The sequence below is a fragment of the Lasioglossum baleicum genome, chromosome 4 (assembly GCF_051020765.1).
Source record: "Lasioglossum baleicum chromosome 4, iyLasBale1, whole genome shotgun sequence".
NCBI classification, from domain to species: Eukaryota; Metazoa; Arthropoda; class Insecta; order Hymenoptera; family Halictidae; genus Lasioglossum; species Lasioglossum baleicum.
Genome location: NC_134932.1, coordinates 5,961,154 through 5,979,917, shown reverse-complemented (window position 1 = coordinate 5,979,917; position 18,764 = coordinate 5,961,154). Strand labels below are relative to the sequence as shown.

The 18,764-nt window shown below is 40.2% G+C and overlaps 1 protein-coding gene and 2 long non-coding RNA genes across 4 annotated transcripts; 2 read left to right on the top strand and 1 right to left on the bottom strand.

Annotated features, from left to right (window-relative positions):
• Positions 1 to 90: 90 nt before the first annotated feature.
• LOC143207750 (uncharacterized) lies at positions 91 to 4,093 on the top strand. 2 transcript variants are annotated; one of them, XR_013008738.1, is made up of 3 exons: positions 91 to 217; positions 1,910 to 3,721; positions 3,956 to 4,093. It is a non-coding gene; the product is annotated as an uncharacterized LOC143207750 (long non-coding RNA). The 2 variants fall into 2 exon arrangements; XR_013008737.1 differs by lacking the exon at positions 91 to 217 and having other exon boundaries at positions 3,587 to 3,721.
• A 2,103-nt stretch (positions 4,094 to 6,196) lies between these two features.
• LOC143207749 (uncharacterized) lies at positions 6,197 to 6,949 on the bottom strand. Its single transcript, XR_013008736.1, has 2 exons — positions 6,612 to 6,949; positions 6,197 to 6,527 (listed from the first exon to the last, which is right to left on the bottom strand). It is a non-coding gene; the product is annotated as an uncharacterized LOC143207749 (long non-coding RNA).
• Positions 6,950 to 12,779: 5,830 nt separating this feature from the next.
• Tap (basic helix-loop-helix neural transcription factor TAP) lies at positions 12,780 to 15,321 on the top strand. The gene is made up of 3 exons (XM_076421742.1): positions 12,780 to 12,976; positions 13,312 to 13,509; positions 13,783 to 15,321. Exons 2-3 carry the CDS (start codon positions 13,324 to 13,326, stop codon positions 14,290 to 14,292), a joined length of 696 nt encoding a protein of 231 aa, XP_076277857.1. The 5' UTR covers positions 12,780 to 12,976; positions 13,312 to 13,323; the 3' UTR covers positions 14,293 to 15,321.
• The last annotated feature ends 3,443 nt before the right edge of the window (positions 15,322 to 18,764 follow it).

Here is an 18,764-nt window from a genome sequence, read left to right as displayed (position 1 = left end):
GTCGTCGTAGTCGTTTCGGAAAAGAACCGATGTCTGCCAGCCAATGGACAGGTCTACACTGCATCCTAAGGAGGTATGCGGCCTCTGCTATGGGAGTGGAAGGAATGGAGAGAGAGAAACAGCTCCGCGCTCGAAGGAGAGGCTACAGTCTGTGCCCCGTAACACCGAGCGAAAGGGGGGCGAACCTTTTTGATCCTTTTGTGCCGAGACGTGCCAGGTGAGTCTCTTTCGTGGTTCCATCATGGCCGTGATCGCGCGTGAAGGAGACCTACAGGAATTACGTTACCCGAAATTCTCGTTGTTGCCGACCTTCCCTTCGATTGCATCTTTAAGCACTTTGACTAACGACACAGCAACTCCAAAAAATTCATAAAACAGCACTCTAATGAATTATGTGAACTAAATTTCGAATGTTTTAATTGATTGAATATTATAGAATTTATCTGTTGAAAGTTTGGTTCTCTCGAAAAAGTGAAAATTTGAAATTGCGCTCGACGATCAAGATATTTAACGCCAATTAAAAATACGAGGTCTAGGTAAAATAGCAGGTAAAACCGATTCGAAATCCGCGTTTAATTAGTATCGAATAGCTATTAGCCGGAACGTTCTCGCTTATCTTTATTTACACAGTGAAAAACGTTCTGCTTTCCACTACATTGCATCTCGAATATTTCGCCAGCGAATTAGTTTAGGCGAGTGCGTAAATATATTACATGCTCCGTAACTCCAGGCTCTTGTACTAATTTTAATTAGCCTTCACACTCTTTTAAGCATTTCAAGAAATATAAAAACACTCTCTTGCATCTATGACACTACTGCCCCGCATTATTCTCGAGGTGACCGAAACAAAAACGCCAGAGACGAATACTTGATTAACAGTTTCACGCCGCGAGGGTATTACGAACAGTCTTCAATGGCAGAAAATTAAATTCGTCTCGCGTTCGATAAAAGAAAAAAGAGTCTTTGCGGAAGCAACGCGGAGTCCAGTTAGAAAGTTCAAGTAACAGAAAGAATAAACAAGCTTTGTGATATAAATGAAACGCAGTAATCATCGTTTTAATGTCCTCTTTAGAAACCAGACTCGTATTTTATACCATCGTAGCCCCGTTCTCACCGGTCGCGTCTGCTTTTGTGAACACGCAACAATCCGGCGACGTGATTCCCATAAAAAGAGCAGCGTTCGTCAACGGGGTACGCGACACCACGAATTACCGTCTTCATTTACCACCATCTCTCTGTTATTTATGCGGTTGTACATTCGATTCGCTCGTAATTTCTGCGCAAACGAATTCCACGGTGTCTGAGATCACGCAACTCCGTCTCTAGTAGCTCAATATTAAATCCTGATTTTGCTGAAATTAAATCATGATTAAACTGCGGATTCTTCTCCACATAAATATGCATTTAACATCGGTCTTTTGCAATTGACTTGGGTCATTTTTATTTTATATAAAAAGGTTTAATTATACACTTCAGTCAACTCGATAAATATCTTCAACTTCCAGAAGTAAAGAGAGAATGTATACTATACGTCCAGGGATGTATTATAATTAGAGTGCGGATCTTTATGCAAAATAAAAAATGTTTGCATTGATTGCAAGACACAGGAGCCAAATAAAAATTTCATTCTTCTTTCGATGATCTTGTTAAGGTGAAACTAATACACTGGTGGCCCTAAATCTTTTTAATATGTCCACTGTTTTTGTACGTATCCCTTTTTGTCATAAATCCATAAAATCCGCAGCCATTTTAAATAATAAATAATAAAGTCCCATTGCTTTATCAGATTTCTATATGAATATGCATTTGCATAAACATCCGCAGTCTAATTATAATACTCGCATGATCATCGACGAGAGTCAGCATAAAATGACAGGAAAGTAGCAAACAGAATCTCTATAATTTGAAGCAGGAAATCTGCGAGAAGGAGGAGCCGAGTTTCGCGGAACAAGTCCGTTGCATCCTGAGCGCACCCACACGCGGACAGGTTCGACTGCAAGTTGGATGCAGCGGAGCGTCCTACCGGAAACGACGTACGGCACACTTACGGAAGCCGCGGCGATGCACATGCTCGCACGTAGAGCTTCCCGGCATGGCATCCCGCGGGACGCGTGCACCCGCTGCACTCGGTGTACTCGCCCGATAATCCCAGACGAGCAAACCGGCAATTCCGTCGTGCCGTTTATCGTCGTTTCGTGGCCAGCGTACCAGGCGCATTCCTTTTCGATCGCCGATAAGGCCACGAGGAAGTCAAGGATGGAAACGAGGAAGACAAGCGTTCCTGGAAAATTAGCGGCTCTCGCGCAGATAACGAGCCCTCCGCGAGGTTTCTTCTTCCGAACCGCAGCTGCCGATGTTAAATAAAATCGAACGATAATTAACGGTCATTTGAGTATTATAAAAAATCGATTTTTTATTTTTGCTTATGAAAGTACAACTTCGTCTGAACTCGTGAAATTGAATATTTAATTTTCAGAACTCGCGTTGTGTAGCAGAACAGAAGCCAGTCTCTTCCCAAATTGCCTCTAAAAAGACAATTCGCCATAAACATTAATTAATCCATGAGAAATGGACTGTAGTAAAGAATCGTGCGACGAACCCCGTACACACCAGGGTCCTTAAAACTTCTAAAACACCGTCGATCCTCGCGGCTATGAATTCTGTTTGCAGCGTTCTCACGAGCTGATCGACTAATTAATAGGTTAGCCGACATCGCCGGTAATTAGGAATCGACGTGGCCTTACGCAATCCTGGCAATGTCCTGGACACGCCGACTTTCTCCGAATCTAAAACCGGCATCGAACAATGTTGATCCTTATCTACACGCTTGTTATACGTCGCCGGGTACAAGAAAACGGAGCCACGGTGAGCTCGATGCAACGCATAATTACCAATTGGAGCGTATTGCTCGAAACCGCACACGTGCGTGCGACGTGCGTGACGTTCGGCGCCGATATAGCGATTGCACGGTGGTCCCGAATGAAAATTTCGAAGATCGTAAGTGAGCAACTTTCTTTAAAGTCAGACTGTATTAATTATGTTATTATATATTACTACGAATAACGAAGTAAAGAATGATAATTTTTATTTCACACACAAGTTTTACCTATTTTCGATATAATTCACACAGTAAAAAATCGACTGTTGATTAGACTGTAGATCTTTATGCAAAATAGAAAACTTGGTCGGTTGTAAAAAAGAGATGTTAAGTTTTTATCTGCTCAAAATTGTATTTCACCCAGCCAATGAACACATCTGAGAAGATAAAAACGGATTTTATATCTTTCGTATGAATAGCCACGAACTATGCATTATTGAAACTAGACTGTTGAACTGGTAAATCGTGGTGGACCACAGCGGATCGTGCAGCGATCGACTCGCGTCTCAACAATTTCCCATCATAGAGGTTCAATAGGTCTCGTCCAGGATTCGAGAGGCTCGAGTCGGCTGCGAAAGAGCAAAAGTTCCGTTGAGCTGCCGTGTAGCCTATTTCTTTTTTTTTTTCGTTTGCGTTCTCGTCGATTTCTTTAGCCAGAGGCGATTGACAGGCTGAAAAAGGTGAACAGCGCGGGAAGAAAGACGACGAAATCGACGAACGCCGGAAAGTGAGAGGGACGGCAGAGGTAGCCGGGAAAGGATGTTGCTGAAAGGACAAGAACGAGATTATTTGCGACCTCTTCCTTCATGCCATTCTGCTTTCGCTTCTTCTCTCATCCGTCAGGTAAATATAGAGGCAGAAGACGGTTTTAGCGGATGTTAAGGGTGTACAACAGTACGCTTTAATATAAAATCAATAGCCTCTATATTGGACTGTATTGATATAGTTTGATAAACGTTTGATATTTTTTAATTTGAATAAAAAACATTGTTGAGATAGTATTGTGCTCTCGTAAAGATCGAAGGCTATCAGAAAGAAAAATGTATAAAATAACGTATAAAATGTTGTTTGTTTTAGCGTGATCAAGTTAATGAGACACTGAACGTAGTTAAAGGGAAGGAGATTGCGATGGAAGAGAGGAACGAAAGGGAAATTGTGTTGCGCAACCGTAAACTCGGTAGGAAGTAAGTTCGCTTCCGGTTTCTATTTCGCGGTTTAGTTCCATTGTGGTGAAAATGAATAAGGTTGGGCAGACATTGCTCAAGACATTTTTCACAATGGACTGCAAAAAAATTCTATTACATACTACACTGTCTGGAGAAATTTTCTTATACAAATAAAATAATTTGCAAACAGACTGCGGATCGTTATGAAACATAAAAATTGTCTGCATTAATTGTAAGAAACCAGAGTTCAAAAGAATGTATCTCTTGCTGTAATACATTTAATAAATTGAGAATAATGAAAATTCCTATATTTTTCTACTACTTTCACTGAGTACTTACCTATATTTTCGGCATAAATGTATGAAATTCGCGGTCTGAGTATAAATGTTTAACCAAGTAGGTAGTATAACATTTTAATTGAGCAACTAGTTGTGTAGAAACTTTCTAAAGAAGATTCCGAGACTCCTATCTATTTTTTTAGTGAGCATCTACAACTTATCTACAGTTTTAATAAAAATAATTGAATTTGTACAACTTTGGAACCTCTGTCGACTTTTTGGGCGGAGATTGAACGGAGGATAGGAGCATTTGCGACTGAAAAGGTCGGGCAAACAGGATGGCGAGAACGAGGGCGTCGAAGGAGAGGAAGAGCACGAGGTGGCCAAGAAAGAACGTTGGAAAGACGAGAAGAGAACGTGTACAGTTACCAAAGGCCGAGGCAAGCAGCTCCACCTCCGACGATAAAGTATCGGCCGGCTCTGAAAAGTCGGACAGAGTGTGTTTTCACCTTTAGCGGGGGACAATTCCGCTCGTATCCGCTTGGATCGCGCGGATTTTCTCTACCGGCCGACAACCGTTCGAGAAGGACGTCGACGTTCCTTCGAGAGACGCGATAGAAGACTGCTTCATTACGTATTCTGATCCTAGATCGTTATCACTGGCAGAAGTTCGAAGTAATCGTCCGCACGCGAATGCCGAACGCTTACGTCGAAGGTCGAGACATTCTCAGCGGCATACCTTCACTGGCATCACCTCGATGCAACTCTAAATGTCAATTGATTAGTATTAGGGACGTGGATATGTCTCATTTGACGCCCGACATGTAATTTTACAAGCCGCAGATTTGATTGGCGGATTTCATGCGTTTGTGATGAAAATTGAGATAGATATATGCATTTATAACAATTAAGATAGAACATTTTTATTTCGTGTGAAGATCCGCATTCTAGTACATAATCATTACAACCTTCATGGCTTCATGAACACTTTGTCTAACAAGTGTGTGTAAGTCATATTCCCCTATGATTCATTTGAATCGGAGATACAAGTCAACTGGGTACACCACAAGTTGTTATCACGACAAACGCAGTGGTTGCAGTCTTGGTAATAAGTATTCCCTTCATGGCATGCTGGACAAAAAATGATCATACAGGAACCAATCACTCCAACAATCCTTCAACAACCCCCCAACAATTTTTAAAAGAGAACTCACCTCCTATAACTGGATCATACGCAACAATGGCCAACAGCAAGAACAAAGCGACAAGTTTCATCCACATGTTGTCTTCTATGTTTTTCTCCAGTCAACAGAAGAGAACAACTGATTTCGCATAAGATGTCAACCCTATTATATATATAGCCCCCCCCATACACTGATTCGCCGGTTTTATGTAATATAGTCGTTTATTTATTAAGTCGCAAGCAAAAACAAGCGTCACCGATTAATTTGCTATAAAATTTTATTTTATAAGTGCGGCACTTGCACACGCTTTTCCCTCATTCACTCTTTGATATATGTACATACGTTCTCTGGAAATATCTCGAAACTTTCCGAAGTTGATCTGCTTGCTCCCCCTTCCTACGAAATGTTCGCAACGCGCATTCCTATTAGACTAGAACATTCTCATGCAAGTGTACGTAGAAATGTTATTACCTACAGTCAACATGATTGATAAGAAATAAAGAGAACAGATAATCCGAGAATTTGACCCTTCGTGTTTTCCAACCTATCAAACCACTTTTCTGTTTGGTTTATTGACAACGGTAATCTTCCACATAGTGAGTGCAGACTGTAGATGTCGCTCTCACTCTCTTACAATGGTTTCTTTCTTTTAATGATTCGTAACGCATGACTTATTTAAAATGCTTTATTGCAATTTAATAGTTCGAATATTAGCTTCATTTTCTGTCGTCTCATGCGTATTAATTCGTGATAGAAACACAGTTTCGTAACAATTAAAAGTACAACATTTTTAATATTCCAGTATTTAATAGTCCGGTATTTTAGGCCACCGCAACCTCCGCTGTCATATTCCTCTATGATGAATGAAGATCCACTATAAGTCATGGAAGTGTATATAGTACATCGTCGTGATAGCAAACCATCTGGGTACACCACATTTTGTTATTTAAACAAACGCACTGGTTGCATCCTAGGTGATAAGTATACCCTACCAGGCATGTTCCTGTTCCGTAAGGCGATGCTGGACAAAAAAATGATCATATAGGAACCAATCACTCCAACAATCCTTCAACAACCCCCCAACAATTTTTAAAAGAGAACTCACCTATAACTGGATCATACGCAACAATGGCGAACAGCAAGAACAAAGCGACAAGTTTTGTCCACATGTTGTCTTCTATGTTTTTCTCCAGTCAACAGAAGAGAATAGCTGATTTCGCATAAAATCTCAACCCTATTATACATATAGCCCCCCCACACACTGATTCACCCTTTTATGTAATATAGTCGTTTATTTATTAAGTCGCAAGCAAAAACTAGCTTCAGCGATTAATTTGCTATAAAATTTTATTTTATAAGTGCGGCACTTGCATACGATGACTCGTACGTCAAGACGCTTCTTTCTCATTCACTCTTTGATATACAGGGTGTCACAAAATTCCTTTATTTAATAGTTGACAAAAGTACTTTGTAATGCAAAGCACAAGTTGATTTTGTTTATTGTTTACTTTAGGCTTCTCAAAGTCTTGTTTCAGTACAGGTATAAATAAAATGTAGTACATGGAAATGTTTAAATACCTCTGTTATTTGTGATTATACGAAAAAATGTCAGAAGAGAAATGTGCACTGTTCAATAAGGTGTAAAAGAAACACCTTGCGCTGGTGTGTGTCCGTTGCGCGACGAGGAGGTGTCGTTCCTCGAGCAGCGTTGTGGCGCGCGGTCGTCGACGCGCGCTCATAAAAACCGCGGACATCCAGGCCCTCGGTCGAATATGTAATCCGTTTTGGAAGTCTTTCGCACTCGACAGAGAACAGAATAAAGGATTTATTAATTGCACGTTTCGATCTCTCCTGCAAAACCCTTTCACTCTACAAAAATTACGGAAAATCCTCCCTTTACAATTACCTGCTTCTAACACCAAATACCTTTTTTTAATTGAGAAAATCTCAGAAGAGATTTATTAGGTATATAAATATAAATATAGATGGAGTATACAGAACGAGTTTGATCTTCGTACAGAAATAACTCGTAATACTCATGTTTCTTCTTTAATAACTCTCACAGTGTAAGCTACAACACATTTTCTGTCCAGTTCACCATTTCCCACAACAAATTGCTTTCTCAGTAAGGTGTTTTTCTTCGCCTGGTTCTAATTATGAGAAATTATCGCCGATCTGAATAAAAATCAGTTTAATAGGATCTGCGAATTGCTACGCGTTGTCAAATACTTCTGGAGATTCTCCAGCGTCGTCGTTCGTCTGGTAGTTACCTCATGTTCGTCGTCGTATCTGTCGTAATCGCATGGTGTCACGTGCAACACAATGACAGCCACGCAAGTGATCGCATCTGCTTGTTCATAGACGCAGCCATTGTCGCGAGGTAAGAGGAAGAAAGCCGTGGGATAGAGTGTCCTGTTGCACAAAGATCGCCGGTGTCTTCTCTCTTTCTTGCGCTCGACCGGCTTCTGCCCGCAGCGCTTGCTGCAGGTCTGGGAAAACTCCCGTGAACTATATGAAACATGGGTGTTGCCAGTTAGTTAACCCACTTCTCACGCAGCACGCCTTTTGCAGGCAAAACCATTTAAGGCGATCGGCTCTATTACCGCTGCGCCTTTTTTCGATCGAACACCTTCGGGAATTCCATGTTCGAGAATTTTTCTGTTGTCTTGATCAAATTTCAGGAAAATCTCTGTGCCATATAGGGGATAGATGCCTCTTAAAAAGTTTTCACCTTAAATATACTTGCTTCCAATTGTCAAAATAGTCGAAGAATGAGCGCCAGAGTGAGAACAAAATTTCTGAAACGGGTTAATACAACTTCTGTTCATTCAGTGAAGGGATTTTCCGAACATATTGTCAAAGGAATGCAATACATAAATTAATGGAATAAAGAGAACGAGGGGCACGCGACCATCAGGCTCAACTGTGGAAGTATTATTTATCGACGCGGCTAATAAATTATCCAATTAGAGCGAATCGTTTCGGAGGTCTTCTACGAACCCTTTTTCCGTTTTCGACAGCGTCCTCCTCTGCGTTCCTGCACGCCCCTTTTTTTTTATTTGATCTTCGATTTTGCACGCACCGGGTAGCAAATCTTTCGTGTAATTCCCAATATTTCCGCGGGCTGATCGAACATGTGTCGGAAACGGTGTCGATTTCACGGCGTCCTTTTATCGATGAAACGGCACGAATTTTCAAAGTGTGAAAAAGGGTTGGTTGTACACCCTTCTGCCGGAGAGGGTGCCTCGCCTCTTTTAGTTCTCGGTGTTCGGTTAAAAAACGACCGTGAATGTTGCTCTCTACATATTTCACAAGAACAACTTTCAAGCAGAAAATCCTAAAATCGTAGTAATAGTGTCATCGTTCCCATTTTTCCGTAATAAAGAAACCTCGTAGCAGTTTAAAATGGCACTTTCGCGCGTCCATGTTCTACGCCACCGATCCGTCGTAAAGTTCCTCTAACTGTAACTTTCTCGTCGATAAACATTTTTACATGGACCGTTAAACTAAAAGTTTGCGAATGTTTCCCGGGAAATCGTAAACTGCGATACATTGGACGACGTCGCTCGCATTTATAGCTTCAATAAAATCTTGCATAAAAGCTGCAGTTGGAATTACAATTTCTTTAAAACGTCTCGAGACATTTGCGTTCTTTCCAACTAGATTAGATCTGCACGATGATGATTGAAGTTGATGAACCGTGAAAATGTTTAGCAGGATACGAGACCGTGAAGATTTTTTCGAAGGTGAAAGAATCTGGTTAGCCGGTGCATAATCGCGAGTGTTATGGATGAGCACCTTGGATGCAAATGCGACCCGTAAAGAGCGGTATTATGTACGGCTTTCGTTTAGCGTCAGTTCGATGGACTCGATCGAATCGGATCAAACCGTATCATGCAAATCATGTAGCATCAGTTCCATTGATGGCTCGTGCTTCAGTTGGATCGGCCTGGCATTAGGCTATTTTATAGGCTACAAATGCCTGTGAAATGCTTCTTCCATTTGTGACTTTGTACGACCTTGAAGATCAGTGTGTCGTCTGCGAATAAACTCGTTTTGGCACACGCTTTCATATAAAAAAAGGATACATAGCATTCCATTTAAGAAATTGAAGGTCACCGTCATTTCTAAAAGAACAATGCACATAAAGAAAACTTACAGACCCCATTACATTGTTTGCAAACAACGATAGCGCTCGACGCCATAACAGCTCGCGTAAAAAAGCGTGCCAATGGCTGTTTACTTGCAAAAGGAAATCATCGAGTTGTTTGGGAAATTATCGGTCGGAAGCATAGCAATTATGTAAATCTTATGGTCGAACAGTTTCGTAATTTTCGCTCATTATACGCATCATTATCCGTCTTCCGTTTACGGGATGGGAGGAATTTCAAGCCGGCATTCTAAGGGCGAGTGTAATTACTGTACTCGCGTGTTCTAAACTGTTACCGTGCATCAATAATACGTAAACTCGAATTACTATCATCGTTCATCGCGAACGAAGGTTGAAGGAACTTTTAATTTGTTCGGGTTGAACGCGTCTTTGATCATTAGTCAGTATCAGAAGTGACGGAGATTAATTATTGAATTCGAAAGCGGAAGAAGAGATCGAGAGGAAACGGAAGATAGCATCTGTATCAGTATCTGATAGAATGTTCTCAAATGTTTTCTACTAAGATGTAATTCACTGCTTCTGTTTAATCCTAAAGCAATTTCCTTTTTTATCAATACACACTTGATGTTTATCAATAAACATTTGCAAATGTCTAGCTGAAAATAGTGAACGGTGATTTCCGTCGTCAGGGGTAAAATGTGTCTGTGGCAGAGTTGGGTATTAATCGATTAAAATTTTAATCATGATTGATTGATTAATGTGTACGATTAAAAAAAGAAATCATTGAAAAATCGACGATTGGATCAATCTATTGATGAAGTTAATCGTCAATCGTTGATTAAAAAAAGAACTCATCGAAAAAAAACATAAAAGCACGTAAACAGAGTTTATATTATAAACTCAGTTTATATTTTTTTCAGTATTCATATAGTTTTGATTCCGTATTTCATTTCGAAATTTCAGCAGTTTAATCGTTAATCACAATTAACGATTGAAGTAGAAATTTAGTCGTCAATCGTTGATTAAATTTTTGACCAACCCTGGTCTGTGCTCATTGAATAAATTATTGACAGTACACTCGGAGCACGCAAATATACGCTCGATAACGAATCGTTATGCTAACATGTCACACGTGGTGTCGATATTTTTCGTTCTCTATCCGAGCGATTTTGCATATCATTGGAACTCGAGGTCATGGGAAATGAGCAACGAGTTCAACGAAGCAGTGCTTATGAATGTGGACACGAAGACGACTTTCTACAGCCGATGTGTCAAATAATTGACGTAGCTGTGATTGATGGACGTTAATACTTGTCAAAATCGTCCTATCATGCTACCGGTGATCCCTTTGCATACTGATATTTCGTGGGAGCCTCGGAATCCTACGTACCTGCGTGTAATTTCATATTTTATGGGGACTCCGACTGTGATTACGTTGACGCGTGATTACTAGACAGCGGATCTTTATGCAACATAAAAATATTCTCCTTCAATTGCAATAAACTGGAGTGAAATAGAAATTTATTTTCTTCCTTAATATATTTAATAGATCGAAAATAATGTAATTTAACATTTGAGAATAAATATTTCATAAACTGTATAATTTATTGAGAATTTTCTTTTATCAATGAGTTCAGGTAGCTAAGCCATTGGAAATTAACGACGAAATGTGGAACTTTATTCATCGATTAGGCGCAGAAATTATGATCAACTAGAAAATACCTGTCTATTCCGATTGATCTACCTGCACGTTTCCATAGCGATGTCCAGGGCATTATCAATTGATTAGCGAATGTGACATATGGCCACGGTTGGTTTTATTAGATTATCGTCCACTTATTTTAAACCATACAGCCTGGGGCAGCGTTGAATCGAAGATCAGGGAGTGATATTTTTCATCTTTCAGTGTGGTGGACGAAGGCACATCAGCAATTTGCGCTCTCTCGCACAGTAACAAAGGTAAGAATAAATAATAGTTAATTACTTATTCTATAAATATTTAAAATTTTCAAGAATACTGAAATATTTATTCTGTAAGACATTGAAGTATGGCAAATTGTGTGATGTGTAACTTCATTCGTGGCTTGTGCATTATTGTGGTACAGCTGCCCCTTGGCATCGACGACCCACTGTACACAGCGGCAGTCATGGTTAGTACTACTACAGGTGCAGCATTTTACAAATTATAAAATCAACAATAATAGCTATTAATTAAAGTTAGGTAAAAGGGAAAATGTTGTCTTTATTAGAAGTTTATTTCGGGTTATTTAAGAGTAATTATTTTTTACTCATTCGCCCTCAAAGTGTTAACACTTTACCTACCGGAAGCCTATTATGTAATAGGATTTTCAATAATTGTGCTGCACCAAAAGAAAGCATAGAAATTTTCTTTTATATTGCAATCTTAAATGAAACTATTAGATGATGTCATTAAGGGTGACTTGTTAGTTCATAATGAAAATTGCTGTTGCGATTGAAGGTTCCATTAAAAAGTGTTTAGCCATGTACCATAGATTCTTCAAAACTATGCAACAATCACCAGTCGGTAATGTGTTAACATAAACTCAATTGCGTCTGCAGAAACAGATAATAAAAACTTCATTTAATTGTATATAACACAGTATACAAGTATAAAATGTAGGATCTGATTTCGTCGCGGATGAACTATGCTGAATTATTTGTTTAAAAACGACACGAACATAAGTGGACATAGGTGAACGATTTGTTTACAATACAACAAAACGACGCCAAACAACCCTAAGACTCGACTTTTCCGTATACGCTCTGTTCCACAAAACGATTTTCCTTCGAAAACACAAAATATGATTATACCGAAACACCATAATGTTCTTATACCAACCGTTCTGTTAGCACACCACAAAACTTCGTATTCACCTTCGCCTAAGATGCATAAAGAGGTGTAATCGCCCTAAAACCTCTAATCTCCTAAACTATACGACTACATCGCCATGGCACGCGTCTAATGCACACAAAGGCTGGTGGAGGGGAGAACGTTGGGTGTGTGCCCCACCGTCGTGATTATGGGGTGAACTCTTGGTACGGTGCCCCATAGAAGGCGGACCGCCCTTATGGAGGGGGCAAAATACCCCCGGGAGAGTATATATGTTCTAAGAGCCCCATGCCACTTTCGCAGTACCAAATTGTGCCCCGTCTAGGACACTCCTCGTTTCTTATTTCATTTTTCTCTCGCTGCCGTCGGGTCGCTCGGACTATGCCGTGAAACGATATTCCTTACAACGTACAAAAACTCTAGTAACGCGTGTTGACTTGTGTGAAGTGATCGACTTGGATAAATTCAATAATCAAGGACTGGTTTACTCGCTCGAGTAATTTATCAAGTAAGACTTTCCATGAATTATTTACACTGCGTTTGAAAGTGGGGGATGATGGTGAAGAAATGTTAGGACACTGCAACAATTGTTTTTCTAATGAAGAACTGAAACTATGGAAAAGAAAAAAATTATTCATTCAAGTGTTTTGAGTTTGTTACAAATATCTATACATTTATTACTTGTAGAAGTATTTTACAAATAAGAAACACTTCAACTTCTGTACATCGACTGGATATCTTGTTAAAAATTGTTAGAAAAATTCCACTTAACCGAAACTATAAAAATATGATGTTTTGAGATACGAGAGCACTGTTAAAATTATTTGATGTTCTGTTTTGTAGGTAGCATTCAATATGTCCTCGGAGTACTCGTTCTGCAGCGAAGGAGGATTCGACGAGCTATCGAGTTCCTCAGACTCTGGATTCGACGTTAGTTTCGAGTCTCCGAAACACGAGATTCAAGCAGAGTGTCTTTTTCCGCCGGCGAAAGACGAAAAGAGGAAGAAGACTCGGAATACGCGGTGCAAGAGCCCTACGCAGGTAATTATGAACACTGATATCCGAAGAATATTTACATTCATTAACCCCCGGATGGCTGGCTCAGGTCCATTAAATCCCAGAGTTACAAACGATCCACTTAAAGTCCATAGCCGGTTCGAATCATTAGCTATAAAAATTAGAATGGACCTAGAGTAATAGCACAGCTTCGAAGCGAACGCACCACCCAGCTCGTTTCGAGGCCTCAGCCCGGCGAAATGAAAGAAAAGCGAGAGAGATTGAGACGATCACGTGGAACCATTGATCGGGTTGCAGGTGCTCCGGTTGAAAAGGAACCGTCGAATAAAAGCGAACGATCGGGAACGACACAGGATGCACACCCTGAACGACGCGTTGGAGCGGCTGCGGATGGCGTTGCCGACCTTCCCGGAAGACACGAAGCTGACGAAAATCGAGACGCTCCGTTTCGCCCACAACTACATCTGGGCCCTGTCCCAAACCCTAGGAAACTCGGAAACTGGTGAGATCACGGTGAACGTGGGCAACGTGACGGTGAGCATCAGTGAAAACGGGAACATGATCACTTCCTCGACAGGAAGCTGCGCGGTGGCAGCGCAGAAACGACTAGGACCGTCGCACACAGCGTTCCCCTATCCTCAAGAGAGATTCGTCCCCGAATGGCAAGAATACGACTGCTACAGTGACCAAAGTGTCAGTCCCCCGATGCAATATCAACCCTGTTACGACCAGAGGATGTACCACGCGCAGCACCAGTTGCCGCCAACTCATCACATGAGCCACAATAACATGTACCAGTGTCTTTAGAAAATTTTGCTCACCTGCCAGAACGTGGTCCTGAACCCTGGAGGCCTTAGGAAACTAAGTGGACTCGAGAATTTCGTCGTAGTTCGAAGCGTTGATAATGTGTGCATGTGTACCAGTCGTTGTTGCATGAGTCATCGCCGCCATTGCAGTTCTCTGCCGATCAGACGTGTCTTCTTAGGAATCGTTTGATATCGCCAGTGACGTCGGTGTGAGTTTACGAGGTATTCCGAAATTTACAGTGACACGAAAATCTGGTTTTACGGACTGGAAACCAAAGAACTTGCCGATGAACATGACTGCGGGGCTTTATGCATTTATGACAAAAATCAGCGAACGAAAATACTATCTGGTTCTGCCCGATTCCTCGGTCTCGCAATTGGTGCGGAAAATTTTAATTTTGCATAAAGACACGCAGTCTCTCGCAACTGGATTATTATTGAGGACATGTTGTGGGTCGGTTAATTAGCCTGCGTCTCTCGAGTCCTCCGCGCTTCGATAAATCTTTCCACTCTGGATCCTCCAGGTTTTCGAACAACAACGCGCGCTGCAGTTTGCATGCAACACGAGAGGTTCCCTGTTGCGTGTGAATTGCATATTGTGACACGTGTTAGTTGCGTCTGCGAGTTTTTGTAAAAATGATTAGGCCAGTGCGAGTGATGATCGTTATTTACTTTGTAAGAGAGTATTCTATTTGCAACGAATTTCTAGTATTAAGCTCTAGCGATATAGGACCGCAGCAAGATTCTTTTTTTAGTTTCGATGTTCCGGCATCGTTGAAGTTGCTCTTTCACGAAGAGATCGACACACGATTCTTTTTGCATATGTTTTAACACGTACTACCAACCGCGTTCCTTTTTCTTTCTAGTCACCGATCATTCTCAGATTGATCTCGAGCGCTTGATCTCATCCCTTGTTTCTAGGTTTAGCGTAATTTAAGCGCGCGACTCCGCCAGTGCTCTTATCGATTTGTGAAACCGCCGATTCAGGGAATATATATTGTACAGAATTTATATCTTATCAATAAATCATATTTTACGTAGCTCGTTGTGCTTTATCCTATCTGTCGATGAAAACCTTTAATCCGCCTGCAGCCATATTGATTTTGCCCGAGCGATGCTCGGTAATTGGAAGCGAAATGAATTTATTGTGATTACGAGAAATCTTTAAATACACCGCTTGCAAAGTATTTTACATTTTTAACGGAATTGAAATGAAATTACAGTGACAGAATTAATGAAGTTATTGCCAGAGATACATTTACATAAAATCGTGCCAACACTTGTATGCACAGCGGTGCGCACGTCATAAAATTCAAACTAGCTGCCGTAACAATCGGCAACGATCAGGATCGTTGTTAAATCCTGATGACAGATAAACCACGCGTCTGTTGAGTAATAAAATTGTGGGATCATGGGGAGGAAAAAGATACGCAAACACAAACGTTCCGATTAAATAGTAGCCGTCTTGACAACGAGCGTGCTCGAGCCACTTTGCAGGAATGAGGTCCTGTTGAAGAATGAATAAGCACGTGCCAGGACACGTGTCCTTTATAGGAATCACTGCGGGGCAGATGTATCACAAGTTGCGCCTGAAATTACGCCTACCCGCCTAATCCTGCGGATTACGTTAGTAGAAACGTGACTTTTAAACGTTCGAAACCGATTTCGATTGGAAAAATCAACTTTAACCTGTCACGTTGTTTCTTCCCATATTTTTCATATTCAAAATGCAATTTATCCATTATAATCGTTGGACACTATTTCACATTGATTATCAGGTATTCATTTTACAAGATTAATTAATTGTTAGAAATTTTGTAACATAAAAATCAACTTTAACCTGTCACGTTATTTCTTCCCGCATTTTTCATATTCAAAATGCAATTTGTCCATTATAATCATTGGACACTATTTCACATTGATTATCAGGTATTCATTTTACAAGATTAATTAATTGTTAGAAATTTTGTAACGTAAAATTGCAGGAGAAATGACGCAGTTTTCCTGTACGAGGCAATATTATTTGAAGAAGCAGATAAACACTCGGGTTGTTGAGGCAGAAATTGCAAGACCACCGGACAAATGTTATTTTTCCATCTTGAATTCAACAGTTCGGATATTTTGATAGTTCCCACCCCGTTTGCACTCCATTTGATCGAACGATCAGCCTATTTATTGTCGTAACACTTGGCTATGGTGTCACGACAGTGAAACACCCACTTGTTCTAGTTATGGAAATCGTTTTCTTCCGGAAGTGGTGCTTCCTCTTGATCGATGATCTTTTCAAAATTCGAAGCTACACGCAGTCAATATATAAAATGTACAACTGTTTCACTCAAACGGTTCATAAATGGTTAAAAAGTTTTATGATCTTGTACATTTCCTTGCACATTACACAATTCTTCAACTCTTAAATGTTTCAATATTCTCTCTAAATAATCTCTAAAAATGAGGGTAGTTTTATCACATCTACGGCATGAACCGATGTTCAAAGAGCTGAGAAAATTTGGATTTCATGGGGAAAATTTGTGTTTCGCATTGGATTTATCTTCGCGCAGAAATAATATTTTTCCAGTGCGGAGCGGTTGCGCAGCATCCTTTACCACTTGATCAATAAATTCGTATACGAGGCCTATTTGCAAACAAGCTGCAAGCTGCGACGAATCCGTTAGCACGCTCGATCGTTTCCCCAAATCTCGCCAATAATGGTAATGCTTCAATGGAACCATTATGCCGGCGACATGGAACTGTGTGCATAGCACGACAGACGGTCCAGGAACCGTAAAGGTGTTGGATTTTGGGGGGATTCAATCAGTTTTTGCCGTGGCCTGTGCACCCCGTAACTGCTTCCAACTTTAGGGGTGCGACAGCGGAAAATAAGAAATTGGAAACACGAGTGATTTATATTCTCCGGAATTACGCTAATTCAATACTGGCTCGTCTACCTGGAAAACACGAATCTCTGAATTTCCTGCAGATAACGCGACCATTGAATAAAATACGTTCCAAATTATCAAACCATTCTCATGTTTAGAAAATACATCTCACAACGCAAAAAATGAAAGAGATTGTACATATATTGTACACAAAGGAAATACAAAAACATTTTACAGTATCTATTAAAACCAGGGACCAAAAATAACAGTTATTCTAAAATTTTCTACGATAAAAATCATTAATAAAAAGTTGATTATTATTGAAATTTAAGATAATGTACACAAAATATAAAGAAAAAATTTCGAAGAACAAAATGATTAAAAATATCGATTTTTATACCTTTTGGTTACAAATAACAGTTATTAGTGTTCAAAAAATTGGATCCTCCTCGATAACTGTTATCGATGAAGAATAACTATTTTGATTACTCAAAGCAATTATCGATGAGAGAATTTCTTTTCACTTGTTCATAATAATCATTGATGAGGAAATTCATTTTGGTTGCTCATTTAATTATTGAGTTGTCTACTCTTTTTTGGATAGAGCTGTGAAATTCATTGAGAAGGTTTCGTACAAGAAGACGAATCAACAGACCATAAGAACAACACAAAATCTGTTTGTTTGTCACATTAAATTTTGATTGTAGCAATTAACTTTATGAATAAGTAATTTATGAAATAATTGATCGTCTACCATTTGAAAGTGGTACTATTTAATAATAACTGTTACAAATTTCCTTCATCAATAACTGTTATGAGCGATCGAAATTAACTTCTCCCATTGATAACTGTTTTAAGTGATCGAAATTAATTTCTCTCAGCGATAACACTTACCAACAAGAGAAAAAATTTTCGATTACTTATAATCCTTATTTGTAAAATACGATTTTTGTCGATAAAATACTTGTTACTCCATGACTTTTTTCTGTGTGGTTATAACAGTTATGGTCCCTGATAAAAACAAAGTAGGTGAATGTTCACCCCGAGAAACGCACGAGGGTGATATGATACTTTTATGAAATATTAAATTAAAAATTGTAAAGAAAGGCGCAGACAATGGAAGAAAGTAAAATATTTTATAAATTGTTCTACCGGCAGTTGAGGGTTGAAAATGGTGTCGCTCGTAGATCGTCTGCAGTGGAAGTAGAGGAACAATGGTCGAGCCGGATCGCGTTCGCCGTTTGGTTTAAACAAAGATTCATCGGAGGATTTTTTACAGACCATAAACATCGTGCCGCGTGCATTTCCAGGCGCAGTGATTTCGCTTTGATCGACCTTTCGCTGGGTCGTTTCCGTCGAGTGCACATATCGATCGCGTTCAGGGCCCTCATTGTACCGGGGCGCTGGTCTGTATGGTGACATACTGGTGACTGACAGAGGTGCTCCCCCGTGGAGAGCACGGGGTACACCATAGGGCACCCTAACAGAGAGACCAGCTCGAAAAAGGGGGGAAACGGGCTTTCCTAATTCACGAAAATTCGTGAAATTACCTTGACCGATCGTTGCACACTTAATCGAAGATTAATGGCGAGTTTTC

Coding starts and splice junctions, on each gene's coding strand:
- Tap (XM_076421742.1), top strand. CDS start 13,324: ATGTCCTCGGAGTACTCGTTCTGCAGCGAAGGAGGATTCGACGAGCTA. Junction 13,510..13,782: donor GGTGCAAGAGCCCTACGCAG/GTAATTATGAAC, acceptor ATCGGGTTGCAG/GTGCTCCGGTTGAAAAGGAA.